Raw genomic sequence first — 14,762 nt, 5'->3', positions numbered from 1 at the left:
AGCAGTGAAGCAGGTCTGCAGGTGTCTGTCTTTCTCTCCCGCCTCTCTATCTTCCCCTCCTCTCTTGATTTCTCTTCTCTCCTACCCAACAACAGCAGCAACAATAACAACAACAAGGGCAACAAAATGGGAAAAATGGCCTCCAGGAGCAGTGGATTCATGGTGCAGGCACTGAGCCCCAGCAATAACCCTGGAGGCAAAAAAAGAAAAATAAGCTAAGAGAAATAGTAATAATGTCAAGATTGGTAAATGTCTTTCAGGCCCATGAGAAAGTTTTTACACTGCCATAACTACCCAGAATTTAGGTTATTACCCAATTACCATTTCTCTCTTTTTAAAAGGATTTTATTTATCAGTGAGAAAGATAGGCGAGAGAGAGAGAGAGAGAGAGAGAGAGAGAAAGAACCAGACATCACTCTGGTACATGTGCTGCCATGGACTGAACTCAGGACCTCATGCCTTAGAGTCCAGTGCTTTATCCACTGCACCACCTCCTGGACCACCCAAATACCATCTCTATTGGAGAACAGGACGTATAAAGCAGGGCAAACATGTCGATCATAGGGCTTCTGCCTCTGTCATTTGTCCCCTCTCCTTGTCATGTGAGTCCAATCCTCTGGACTTGAAGCCTCAGGCCCTACCTATCATTCTTAGCCAAGGACAAATCCCATTTCCCCTCACTGGCCTTTGAACCTGCATCTTTGCAGAGTCCACATGCACACATAAGTTGGTTTTTATTTCACTTCTTTTTTTTTTTTTTTTTTTTTCCTCCAGGGCTATTGCTGGGCTTGGTGCCTGCACCATGAATCCACCGCTCCTGGAGGCCATTTTCCCCCCCTTTTGTTGCCCTAGTTGCTGCAGCCTCGTTGTGGTTATCATTGCCATTGTTGACGTTGCTTTGTTGTTGGATAGGACAGAGAGAAACGGAAAGAGGAGGGGAAGACAGAGAGAGAGGGGAGAGAAAGATAGACACCTGCAGACCTGCTTCACCGCCCGTTAAGCGACGCGACTCCCCTGCAGGTGGGGAGCCGGGGGCTCGAACCAGGATCTTTACGCCGGTCCCTGCGCTTTGCGCCACGTGCGCTTAACCCACTGCGCCACCGCCAGACTCCCTTATTTCACTTCTAAGAATCTGTTATCTGTCTGACTGTTTGACCAGCCTGGATAGAGCCCAGATCATAAGGAGAAATTTCTTTTCTCCACTTGGTTTCACAACTACAGATAAATTTTCTCCCTTCCTTCCTTCCTCTCATTCTCTTCCTCTCTCTTTCTTCCTTTACCAGAGCACTTAGCCCTGGCTCATGGTGGTTCAGGGGATTGAACCTGGGGACTTTAGAATCTCAGGCACCAGTCTTTTTGCAGAACCATTATGCTGTCTCCCCCTGCCAAGTATCTTACAGACAGAGGATGACTCACATTACTCTAAAACTCATTTACCCCACAATCTCTCTCTTCTTTCCCTCCTTCCCCATAGTCACATCCTCTTCATTCTGCAGGTGAAGTTATAACAGGGTTTCATTGTCAAGTCCACTCTGCTATAACCCACAAATGCCACGAGGGGGCGCCAAGGCTCTCAGAGCTGCGCTTGCAAAGACTCAGGACTCGCCTGACTGTTGTTCCCCTAGCTGAACCTGCAGGAACTAAAGCAAGACTCTGGGTCCAGGTGACCCAAAGCAGAGACTCTGCCACCTGTCACTGCCCAGCTCTGACCCTCTGAGTTTCTGGGAGGCATCTGCTCTAGGCTTCTGTCCCCAACCAAACTGTCTCCTTTCTGAGGGTAGGCAGGCATCGCTGTGCTTTGGTTTCTCTCCTTCCAATATATGTCTGACAAATGAACACAGGAAGGAAGGAAGGAATGATGGAAGGAAGTGAGGAAGGGAAGAAAGGGGTAAGGAAGGAAAAGTCAGTGTGATGGCAAAGGATCCCAACTCCAGTGATGTATCACTTTGGACAAGTCCCAAGGAGGCTCTGGATTCAATCTCTTCATCTCTAAAGTCTTGCAGTGCTTAAGCCCTATTACATATTCAATAGCTTGAAAGACCAGGATGACAGAATGGATCTAAGCGCATGCCCCAGCCTTAAAGGGGCAGGTCTGCTCACCTGACTCAGCCTGGCTCTGTCCTCACTCACAGAGCTTCCCAGTGTGGTATTCTGGGGAACTGGACTGCTGTCTGTGGAGAAAAGGAAGCACACGGACAGTTAGGGAAGCAGGAGAAATAGGCTGGCAAAGTGAGTGAACAAGTGGCAGAGACCTTAACGAGAGAGACAAGTTCCATGTCCTAGAACCCAGACCATGTCCTTCCATTCGGAATCAGACCAGCTGAGGCTCATAAGGAAGCTAACTCATCTATAATTTATTTATTCCTTCCTTTCCTTTTTCTTTTCTTCCTTCCTTCCTTCCTTCCTTCCTTTCTCTCTCTCTCTCTTTTTTTTTACCATAGCACTGGCTTATGCTGGTGTGAAGAATTGAATCTGGGACTTTGCAGCCTCAGTCATGAGTGTCTCTTTGCATAACCATTATGCTATCTACCCCTCCACCACCACCAAATTCTTTTTTTTATTTCTTTATTGGGAACTAATGTTTTACATTCAACAGTAAATACAATAGTTTGTACATGCATAACATCTCCCAGTTTTCCATATAACAATACAATCCCCACTAGGTCCTCAATCATCCAAATTCTTTCTTTTTAACAATATTTTATTTATTGGATAGGGACAGAAATTGAGAGGGGTGGGGGAGATAGAGGAAGAGAGACACTTGCAGACCTGCTTCACTGCTCATAAAGCTTCCATCCTGCAGGTGGGGAGTAGAGGGTTGAACCTGGGTCCTTGCCATTGAATGGCCCATTCTACAGGCACCAAGGCCCAATGACTGAGGAGGGGGAGAAAGAGAGAGAGAGAGAGGGAAAGAGAGAGAGGGGATAAAACAGCATTGCCCCACCATCTAGGGAGCTCTCTTTGGTGTCATCATGTGGTGCTTCGGTGAGGAACCTGTGGGTTCCAAGGGCCTTTAATGTTCTTTGGTAGAATAATAATCCTGAGCTATTGGGAGCTGTCACTCCCCCTGGCTAATAAATCACAGGTGTGCCTGCTGTCCCCCCCATTTTTTTTCAGCTGTCCAGCTACATACTTTTTAAAATTTCTTTATTAGGATATTAATATTTTACAGTTGACAGTGAATACAATAGTCCGTACATGCATAACATTTCTCAGTTTTCCACATAACAATACAACCCCCACTAGGTCCTCTGTCACCCTTTTTGGACCTGTACTCACCCGAAACCCACCTCAGAGTCTTTTACTTTTGTGCAGTACAACAACTCCAGTTTAGGTTCTACTTGTGTTTTCTCTTCTGACTGTGTTTTTCTTTTCTTTTCTTTTCTTTTCTTTTCTTTTTTTTTTCCTCTTCTTTTCCTTTTTAGTTTTTTCTATTTATTTATTCCCTTTTGTTGCCCTTGTTGTCTTATTGTTGTAGATATTCTTGTCATCATTGTTGGATAGGACAGAGAGAAATGGAGAGAGGAGGGGAAGACAGAGAGGGGGAGAGAAAGATAGACACCTGCAGGTCTCCCTCCCCATTTTATTTGGGGGAATTAATGGTCTACAGTACAGTTGTTGAGATATGAGTCCAGGTTCCCACCTCCACATGATGAATATCTGCAAAATCCTTCAACTGTTGTTTTACTTTTCACTTATTTTCCTGCCAAGGTTGTCACTGGGTGAGCTCAGTGCCTGCACTATGAATCCACTGCTCTCAGGGGGCATTTCTGCTGTCCTTCTTCCCTTCCTTCTCTTTATTTATTTCTTTCCTTCTCTTTCTTTCCTTCTTTCTTTCTTTTCTCTATTTTATTTCAAAGGACAGAGAGAAACTGAGAGGGAAGGGGGAGGGAGGGAGAGGGAGAGAGAGAGACTCTTGCAGACCTGCTTCATGGCTCATGAAACGTCCCCCCTGCAGGTGAGGAGTGGGGGCTCAAACCTGGGTCCCTGTACATGCTAACATGTGCACTCAACACGGTGCGCCACCACGTACCATCCACCCACCCCCAGTTGCTGTTTAGAACAAGTCTCCCTGAGCCACCCATGAGCTTACCTTTGGTCTTTTTTTTTTAGATTTTAATAAAAATATTTATTGATAGAAGGCAAGAGAGAGAGAGAGGGAGAGAGGAGAGACACCTGCAACACTGTTCCACTGCTCATGAAGCTTCCCTACCCCCTGCAGGTGGGGACTTAGGGGACTTTAACCCACGTCCTTGTTCATGGTAATGAATTTTAAGTAATTTATAGTTTTTTTTGTTGTAAGAACTTTAAAAATCATATGAAACTTACTTTTGGGCTTCATCATTGTGGAAGGGGGTCTGGCATCCTCCTCATTCTCACCGAGTGACTCACCACCAGGGCCATGAGAAGCCATGTTCATTGTGTCGGATCCAGAATCTACCCACCGCCAGAAGAAAGCAAAGGCCAGAATACACTATGCAAAAGAAGCATTTGCCTAGAGGCTCTTCATTTGCACACGCTTGACAAGCCCGCAAGCAGACCAACAGCTTATGCTGATAACCCCAAGCAGGGCTTCCCATCTGTCCCGAGTCCACTCACCACTAGACATCACAGTGCTGTCTGTGGATGAAGCAGGTCCAGGGGATGGTGGCGTGGAAGATTCCCTGCACAGCAGGAAAGGAGAGGAAATGTTGGTGGGTGCCTCAGGTTCCCAGAAGTAGGTTTTATTTTTTGCCTCCAGGGTTATTGCTGGTGCTTGGTGCCAGCACTGTGAATCCACTGCTCCTGTGGCCATTTTTCTTTCTTTCTTTTTATTGGATAGGACAGAGAAATGGGAAGACAGAGGGGGAGAGAAAGATAGACACCTGGTTCACGCAAACCTGTTTCACGGCTTATGAAGGTGGGGAGCTGGGAGCTCAAACCTGGACCTTTGCGCAGGTCCTTGTGTTTCACGCCATGTGCGCTTAACCTGCTGTGCCACCACCTACCCCAAGTGTTTTTTTTTATCTTTATTTATTGGATAGAGACAACCAGAAATCAAGCAAAAAGGGGGAGAGAGAGAGAGAGGGAAACAGACACCTGCAGCCCTGCTTCACCACTAGCAAAGCTTTCCCCCTGCAGGTGAGGACTGGGGGCTTGAACCCAGTTCCTTGCACATTGTAACATGTGTGCTCAACCAGGTGCACCACCACCCGGCCCCGACAGAGGTGTGTTTAAAAGTCATCTAAATGTGCGTGCAAATGCACCAAAGAAGGCCAAGGACAGACCTGGGCTGTGGTGAGCTGTCAGCGTGCAAGCCTTCCACACCATCCTCCTTGAGGGGAAAAGAAAAAAAAAAGAGAGATTGAGAAACAAGTCCCACCATTTGACATTTTCCATCCCAGAGAGGTGGTTTTAAGCAAACACTTGTGCCAATATTTCAACCAATGCTCGATGTTGACTTTGTTCTTTGGGAGAAGATGGGGAGTGGGACGGTAGATGGGGGGGGTTGACACACACGCTCCCTTTAAAACAGTGCTTGCAAAATGATTCCGTTTCAAGTATACTTACATGCCTGGTATTTAAAGGGGGAAAAAAAAACCCTGATACAGTCTGGGGCAAAACAAATTCTAAACTTAAAGGGCAGAGCAAATGGAGTGCGTGAACTTAAGTATTCTTTAAATAGAATATTCTCTCTGAGAATCCCATTTCTATTTATGGACATAGTTATATTATGATTTACCTTAAAACTTGTGACCTGATGATTTCAAAAAGGTTCTCAAGTATCTAAGTAGACTATATATTCTTTTAAAAAATTTTTTATTTATTTATTTATTTATTTCCCTTTTGTTGCCCTTGTTGTTTTATTGTTGTTGTTATTGATAGGACAGAGAGGGGGAGAGAAAGACACTTGCAGACCTGCTTCACCTCTTGTGAAGCGATTCCCCCTGCAGGTGGGGAGCCGGGGGCTCAAACCGGGACTCTTACGGGAGTCCTGCTTTGCACCACCTGTGCTTAACCCACTGCGCTACCACCCGACTCCCTAACATATATTCTTAACCTGAGTCCAGCTCTCAAAGAGTGGAGCGATTACATCCTAAGTCAGTACCTATTACTTGGGGCTCAAAAGGAGCTTAACACAATCATAGTTCCAGCCTGCCTGCTAGGAAAAGTGTCTGAAAGACCTGTTTGACTATCTTGGCCTCTGTCAGGAGTTCCTAACTAGCAGGGGTTTCAGAAGATTGGGTTTGATTAGTGTTCATAAAACACACTGGGGCCTGTATTCATAAAATACAGTGGTTGATTTTAAGAAAGCTGGAGAAGTTGGATAGACACTCTCACCAGTATGTCCTAGAACCTCACCTCCCCAGAGCCCTGCCCCACTAGGGAAAGATAGAAACAGGCTAGGGGTGTGGATCCAACTGCCAACATCCACATCCAGCAGAGAAGCAATTACAGAAGCCAGAACTCTCACCTTCTGCACCCTATAAAGAATCTTGGTTCATACTCCCAGAGATGGAGAAATGTTAGGGAAAGATGACCAGAGGGCTCTGAACCCCAATTCTATCAGGATCCAGAGAAAGAAGAGGAAAAAAAGGAAAGACATAAAGAAGTAGCAATAGGTGTAGGTATGCCTTAGACAGAAAGAGAAGGCAGGGCCATAGGAAAAAATGGGTAATATATATACATATATATAGTTATAGAAATTATAGTCAACCTGTATCTGTGGCCTTGGGAGAAACACTACAGTTTCCAGTGGAGAGAGTGGGGACATAGGACTCTGGTGGTGGGGTCAGTGTGGAATTATACCCTGTTTTAATTTTGTAAATCAATATAAAAATCACTAAAAAAAAAATAAATAAAAAAGGCTAAAAAAAATGGCTTGTGTGTGCTCAACAGGGTGAGCTCCCACCCAGCCCCTACCCACATTTGTTGTGTATTTAGTAATGGTAATTACTGTTACTTAAAGCCCAAGGGCAGATGTGAATCACCTTGCTCACACCACAATGAACCTCACTGGTCATGTGTGTCTGTGCCTTTTGTCTCAGACCTCCTGTGTGAAGCATCTTCGTGAAGAGCCTCTTGATAAACAGAACACAATCACTGGCCAAGCAAGTAATAATCCCATGACTTTCTGCAAACAGCCTGAGTAGCTCTCCAGGACGGCCTTGCTCTGAAGCAGTGACAAGACTAGCAGGGGCTCAGAGCTCTGGTCTCTTTATAAATCCGCTCGGTAGATAGAGAGCACCCCTTCCCACAGCTTGCCACGAGCTCAGATTTTTCACAAATTGGGGTAGCAACATTTTTCCCTTCTTGCAAAAACCATCAGAGGCTAAAGATTTATAAAAAGGGCCAGGCGGTGGCGCACCTGGTTGAATGCACATGTTATAATGAGCAAGGACCTAGGTTCAAGCCCCTGGTCCCCACCTGCAAGGGGAAAGCTTCACGAGTGGTGAAGCAGGGCTGCAGGTCTGTCTGTCTGTCTCTCTCTCTCTCTCCCTCTCTGTCACCCCCCTTCCCTCTTTATTTCTGGCTGTCTCTATTCAATAAGATAATAATAAAAAAATTTTTTTAAAGGCTGGGGGGGTATCCCCAGCTAGGTGGCTCATCTGGGTAGTGTGTTGCATTTCCTATGTATGTGGCCAAGGCTCAAGCCTGGCCCTTGCTGCACTGAATGAAAATTTGGTGCTAGGGTGTTTTCCCTTTCTCTTAATAATTTCTGTTTTTTATTTTTTTAATTTGTATTTATTGGATAGAAACAGCCAGAAATTGAGAAGGAAGGGGAGATAGAAAGGGAGAGAGATAGATACCTGCGGCCCTGCTTCACCACTTGCAAAGCTTTTCCCCTGCAGGTGGGGACCTGGGTCTCAAACCTAGATCCTTAAGCATTGTAACACATGTGCTTTACCAGGTGTGCCACCACCCAGTGTGTGTGTGTGTGTGTATGTGTGTGTGTGTTTCTCCTTGACTTTCTCTGACATCCCTCCCCCAAAAATAAAAAGATCACAGTAACAACCAAAGTTATAGAAAGAGTCCTTTGGGTGCATGTGCACATGCCGGGACGGAGGAGTGGTGCTCTGTCCTCTTGGCTTCCCAAGGCAACCCCACCCACACCAGCATTGTGGTTCCACAGGGAAATCTAGTCACCCAGCACAGAGAGAACTGAGGATGGGGGTCCATGAAGAAGGTGAGCACAGCAGAGACGTTCTAACCACAGGGGGCTGGTGAAGAAACTGGCCAAAAACTGGGAATTGGGTGTACCAGGGACCCCAGGGGAGACTTACATGCAGCAGCAAGAACTAGGTGATGCCTCTAAGTCATGCTGGTGGCACTGAGCAGAAAGACGGTGCTTCCTGTCGCAGACCCACAGATATGACCTGCACGGCATTTGCATGAAGGGCTGTAGTCCAGCCCATTTTCCATTTTCCTGAGATGGGACAAGCTGGAGGCAGGGGGTTGGGAGGGCGGGGCAGGCTGGGTGGGGCCAGAGTCTCCCAGGCTGTCAGCCAGCACCACACGTAGGCACACACAGAGCTGAGCACTTTCTATGCTAGGTCACCAAAGAGGAAGAGCCAGACTGGGGAGGCAGCACAGTGGTTCTGTACAAGACTCTCCTGTCTGAGGCTCAGAGGTCCCAGGTTCGATCCTCAGTTGAGCAGGGCTCTGGTCTTTCTTTGTGTGTACCTTTCCCTCTTATTAAAATAAAACAAAGGGACCGGACAGTGGCACACATATTACCCTGTGCAACGATCCAGGTTTAAGCCCTGGATCCCCCACCTACAGGGGGAAACTTCACATGTGGTGAAGCAGGTCTGCAGGCCTCTCTCTCCCTTTTCATCCTCCTTCTTGCTCACTTTCTCTCTGTCCTATCAGATTTCAAGTTTAAAAAACTTATCTTTATTTTTTAGTATTTTTTTTTATTGAATAGAGAGAAATTGAGAAGGGAAGGGAAGATAGTGTGATACAGAGAAACAGATCTGCTTCACCTCCCATGAAACTTTCCCCTTGCAGGTGGGGGTGGGGGCTTGAACCTGAGTCTATAATGTGTACACTTAACTAGGTGCACCACTGTCTGGCTCCAAGAAAAAACAGAAAAGGCAAGAGTCAGGAACCTCAGACACTCAAGTCCAGTGCTCTGCCAGATGAATCATTTCCCAGGACATTGTGTTTCAATTTATTTAGACAGAGAAAGTTGAGAGGGAACAGGAGAAAGAGAGAGACACTTGGAGACCTGCTTCCTCTTGCAGGTGGGGACTGGGGACTTGAACCCAGGTCCTTGAACACTTTAATGTGTGTGTCACCCCCCAGCTTTTGTTTCTTAGTGCATGTCAAAACCATAAACAAGGCAACTCTGCCAAATGTCTTTTTTTTTTTTTTGGTAGTTCCAGGGGCTTCATACATGTGTGATTCCACTATATCCATGGCCTGCTTTCATCTGAGAGAGACAGAGAAGGGGAGAGGGAGAGAGAGACATAGAAGAGAAGGGGAGAAAGAGAGAAGAATGAGAGAAGGGAGGGGGGAGAGAGAGAGAGAGAAGAGAGACTACAGCACTGGAGCTTCCCCCTGAAGCTGTGGTAACTCCCATGTGGTGTGGGGGCCTAGACTGAGGACCAGCACATTACAAGGCCTGGCTCTACCAACCAGGTCAGCTGGTATCTCCAATCCCTCCCCCATTATTTTTTAAATTTATGACCAGTTTTATTTTGAACATTGTTTGTTTTTGAATTGCACATAAAAAGTGTGAAAAATCTCAAGCTTATTAAAAAGAAGCACCATTTCTACCAGAATCACTGCTGAATAGGCATGTTAGCTGACTGACTGGCTAAGTGTAGCACACATTTATACTGTCTTCTTGCTTAAGATCTTATAGTTTCTCCTTATATTTATGAACTATTTCTTACCCTAAGTATATGTCTGAATTTTGGGGTTTGTAGTGGTATACATGTCTATTCATCTTCACTGCAAGTTATACATTTTATCTTAAAATTGTAGTATTATCTCTTAATGTTTGCTTGGATTTTTATTGAAATGATGTTGCTATTACTCATCTAGTTTATGGAAGCTTTCTTTTAAAACAATTATTGGGGGGATTGATGGTTTACAGTAAATACAGTTGTTGGTACATATGTCAGATTTCTCAGTTTTCTACAGAACACTCCCCCCCCCAGCCTAGGTCCCCTCCACCATCAGGCACCAGGACCTCTCAGTCCTGTTCTCCCAAATCCTTTACTTTAGTGCAATACAGCAAGCCAGTTCCAATTCTGCTTTGCCCAGCACATATTTTAATGGCAGCACATTAGAAGGAAAGTATTTGCTTTCTTAGCCAAAAAAACGACTTTGGAGGTAAGTAGGAGTAGTGGCATGATGGCAGCATCTACACACAGTGTATGAGGGCACAGGCACCTGCTTGGCTTCTGTCCTAACCTCAGCTGGAGTTGCGCTCATTGAGAGACCTCGAGTAGGTGACTCCACCTCTCTGAACCTCTGCTGCCTCCTCTATCAAAACCAGAGGGTGCCCAAGGCTATTCGAGGCAGGTAGAAACGTTTCAGCTGTTAAAAAATGATGAGGTTGCCTCCTTTGCAGCCTCTTGGATGAATCTCAAGGACATCACATTGAGTGAGATGAGCCAAAAGGAGAAGGATGAATACCAAGTGAGCTCACATATTATTAGCAAGACTTAATAAAGTAGGGAGGTGGGAGGGAGAGCACAAAGTGAAAACATGGCCCAGACATGTATATTTATTGCAGCCAAGCCAAGGACTCTGGGGAGGGAGGGAAAAGGTGGATAGCAAGAAAACTATGGGGGGGGGCAGTTATATAATGAAATTGGATGCATATGTCAGTGACTACACTGTAAAGCATTAACCCCCTCAATAAAAAAAAAAAAAAAGAAAGAAAGAAAGAAAAGAAGGAAGGAAGAAACATTTCCCTACCAAGCACCCAGGAGACAAGCCCTGCTTGCTGGCCAAAACTCAAGCAAGACAAAAGGGAAATTACTAATAACCCAACATCCTGTCAACTTCCCAGTTCAACTTCCTTTATTAAAGCTTTGTAAGAACAGCAACATTCATTTCCTTTTTTTTTTTTTTTTTCCTTTTCTTACTTTTTGTTAGTTATTCAATAGGAAGGGTGTGGGGGCAAGAAGCAAAGTCATGTAAAAGACACATCTCAGGGAATTAAGGACAACCCACAGGGTTGGGGAGCCAGCACAGTGGCTCTCCTGCCTGAGGCTCTGAGGTTCCCAGGTTCAATCTTCAGCAACACCATCAGTCAGAGCTGAGCAGGGCTCTGGTCTGTGTGTCTTTCTCTTTATATCTCCTTCAAATGAAAATGATGAAATATTTAAAAATAAATAACACATAACTCAGCAGTGAAAAGAGAAAGAACCCCATTTTCAAAATGGGCAAGAGACCTGGACGGTCATATCTCTTCAACATATATACGCAACAGCAAGAAAGGAACCTTAAGGTCATTGATCATTAAGGGAACGCCCATCAGAACCCAAGTGAGGTAGTACCTCCCACCCAATGTGATGCTAATAATCAAAGGGCTAAGTGTTGGCAAGGACATAGAGAAAATGAAATCCTAAGGGGGCTGGGCAGTGGCACATCTAGTTAAGCATATGTATTACCAAGGGCAAGGACCTGGGTTTGAGCCCCTGTTCCCCACCTGCAGGGAGGGACATTTCATGAGTGGTGAAGCAGGTCTGCAGGTGTCTCTCTCCCTCTATCTCCCCCTCTCTTCTTAATTTATCTCTGCCCTATCAAATTAAAAAAGAAAATAGAGAAAGGTAGAGATAGGCTGGGAGTTTGGGTCAACCTGACAATGCCCATGTCTAGAAGAAAAGCAATTACAGAAGCCAGACCTTCCACCTTCTGCTCCCCATAAAGATCTTTGGTCCATACTCCCAGAGGGATAAGGAACAGAAAAGCTTCAAATGGCGGGGGTGGGATACAGAACTCTGGTGGTGGGAATTATGTGGAATTGAACCCCTCTTATCCTATGGTCTTTTCAATCATTATTGAATCAATAAAAAAATAGAAAGGAAAAAGGAAAGAACAATGACCATCAAGAGTGGTGGATTCATGGTGCCAGCACCGAGCCCTAGCAATAACCCTGGAAGCAAAAAACAAAATAAAATAAAATGCTGGCTTATGTGGTTTCATATAACATACCACTATATATTTGACTGAGGGAATGGTTGTACAACTCTGAACACATTTAAAAGTACTTAACAAAATTCAAATGGATAAGGTAGCTGAGTGTGTGAACTATAGCTCCATAAAGTTTTTTATTTTTACCATTCTATTTAATTTATTTACATTTTGGATAGAAGCAGAGAGAAATCAATAGGGAATGATAAGATAGAAAGGGAGAGAGACAGGACACCTGCAGCCCTGCGTCACCACCAACAAAGCTTACCCTAGATAGGGCCTGGGGGCTCAAACCCAGGTCCTTGCACATTGTAACATGTGCACTCAACCAGGTGTGTCACAACCCAGCCCCGACTCCGGGACTCTTTATGAAGGACCAGCACCACAAAGGTTAGCCAGGCTGGCCTCCATCTGAAGAGAACCCAGGAGCCCTGAGACTTCATAGAGAAGTCAGTCCAGAGCCAGCCTGTCCTTCACATATAAGCTCTCAGCCTGCTTTGCTGATACCCCCTTGGGTTCAGCATTCCTGAGAGGATGCTCAACTAGGAACAGGAAGACCCCAGATGACCTGCCTTTCAAGCTTCTGCTATTCAAGGCTGGCATTTCTCAGGCTTTGGGTGGAATACTCACATCTGCTGAGTGGGTTTCTATCATACTCAGGAAAAGTAATGAAGCCCACCTAAAATAGACTTCCTAGCTTCTTCCAACACCAGAACCCCTAGTTTCATCTGCTCTATACCTACCTTTTGGTTCCTGTTTACTAAGCAATTTGTCCTGCTTTCTATCTTACCACCTTTCAGCCACCAAGTTGCAAATGCTAATAGGATTTCATCCTGACTTCCCCTGGGCCCTCACCACTGTGTCTTGGAACTTCATCTCCCCAGAGCCCTGCCCAACTAGGGAAAGACAGAAACAGGCTGGGGGTATGGATCCACCTGCTAATGCCCATGTCTAGCAGAGAAGCAATTATAGAAGCCAGACCTTGGGAGCTAGGCAGTGGTACATGTGGTGAAGAGCACATATAGTACTATGTGCAAGGACCTGCACAAAGATCTGAGTTGAGCCCCCACCTCCCCACCTGCTGGGGGGGGCACTTCACAAATGGTGAAGCAGATCTACAGGGGTATCTCTCTTCCTATCAACTTCTCTGTCCTATCCAATAAAATGGGGAAAAAAAATGGCTGCCAGGAGCAGTGGATTTGTAGTGCCAGCACCTAGCCCCAGCGGAGAGGATGGGACATGAAACTCTGGTGGTAGGGACTGTATGGAATCATACCTGTTATCTTTCAATCTTGTTAATCATTATGAAATCACTAATAAAAAAAGAAAGGAAAGGGAAGCAAGAGAATGTTACTTGTAGGAGGGGCCCACCACTCGCCCCAGGCCCAGTACTCACTTGTGGTCTGCCATGCTCACTCATTCCTGTGAGAGCTGGGGGAGCAGCTCCTGGGTGGGTACCTGCAGAGACAGCAAAGCTACTCAGCAGCACGTGGCAGGGCCACCCGACCCAGCAGATGCCAAGCTCTAGCCTCCCTGCCTGGCCCCACCTTGACCAGTGAAGCTCCTAGAGTTGGAGATGAAAATGAGGAATTTGCAATACAAAATCTGGCTTCCTTGTCCTGGCAACAGAGGGAGTTTTCATTTGGGTAGGGAGAGCTCATGCACTCCCAAGACCACTCCTGAACTGTCCCCCCAGGAACTCAGTCTCTGTGCCTGGAAACATGAGCAGGTTGGGGCTGGGGAAGGATGGCTAGACTGGCAAAGCGTCTCTCACGTCTAAGGTTCCTGATGCCATGTGGGCTGGTGTGGTGCTCGGGCTTCTCTCTCTCTCTTTCCCTCCTCTGCATCGTGTGAAACTCTCTCATATGTAATAAACCAAGAAAGTAATTTAAAAAGCCATTTTAGGATTGGTGAGATAACATAATGGTTATGTAAATAGACTGTCTCGTGCCTGAGGCTCTAAGGTCCCAGGTTCAATCCCCTGCACCACCATAAACCAGAATTGAGCAGTGCTCTGGTAAAATAAATAAATACATAAACAAACAAATAAAAATAGGGGCCAGGTGGTGGTGCACCTGGTTAAGCACACACATTACAGTTCACAAAGACCTGAATCTAAGTCCCTGATCCCCACCTGTAGGGGGAAAGCTTCATGAGTGGTGAAGCAGGGCTACAGATATCTCTCATCTCTCTCCCTCTGTATCTCCCCCTCCGCTCTCTATTTCTCTCTATATATAATAAATAAACTTTAAAAAAAAGTAAAATAAAAATGAAGAACAGCAATGGGCTTCAGAAAGGTGGGTGCAGGCCCCGGACAGGTTCCCAGGGGGTTGGTAACTTTGAGGTGAAGGAATAAAGAGTAGGACCAAGAGTCACCAGACTCCATCAATTTTCCAGTCCAGGGCACCATCCTGAAAGTGGGAAGTATCTTAGGAAGGCTGATTTGCCTCACATTTAAGAGTGTTTATTGGGAAATGTCAAAGAAAGCAAGTCAGCTTCACTGGCCAGGAAGAGGGAGAAAGATCTTGGCTGGAGGATGGTTGGCTTTCAGGTGCCAGGAGAGAGCTTACAAGGAAGAGCACATATTTCCACATACAAGGCTTGGATCTGAGCCCCAGCACCTCAGA

The 14,762-nt window shown here is 45.7% G+C and overlaps 1 protein-coding gene across 8 annotated transcripts in view; it reads right to left on the bottom strand.

Annotated features, from left to right (window-relative positions):
* The window catches only part of IRAG2 (inositol 1,4,5-triphosphate receptor associated 2), a 70,434-nt gene that overhangs the window by 36,919 nt on the left and 18,753 nt on the right, over positions 1-14,762 (bottom strand). For 3 of the 8 annotated variants that reach the window (XM_060194531.1, XM_060194529.1, XM_060194532.1), the window contains exons 1-4: positions 8,265-8,402; positions 4,600-4,664; positions 4,330-4,437; positions 2,101-2,171 (exon numbers count right to left, since the gene is read on the bottom strand). In XM_060194531.1, coding sequence (XP_060050514.1) covers positions 2,101-2,171; positions 4,330-4,437; positions 4,600-4,664; positions 8,265-8,374 — 354 coding nt within the window. In that variant the 5' untranslated portion in view covers positions 8,375-8,402. Of the gene's footprint in view, positions 1-2,100; positions 2,172-4,329; positions 4,438-4,599; positions 4,665-5,267; positions 5,315-8,264; positions 8,403-13,531; positions 13,594-14,762 lie in introns of those variants that run through there. The other 5 variants (XM_060194534.1, XM_060194533.1, XM_060194535.1 and 2 more) reach the window with 4 other exon arrangements.

This window comes from Erinaceus europaeus, chromosome 7, assembly GCF_950295315.1.
Source record: "Erinaceus europaeus chromosome 7, mEriEur2.1, whole genome shotgun sequence".
Classification (NCBI taxonomy): domain Eukaryota; kingdom Metazoa; phylum Chordata; class Mammalia; order Eulipotyphla; family Erinaceidae; genus Erinaceus; species Erinaceus europaeus.
This window is presented reverse-complemented; position numbering and strand designations above follow the sequence as displayed.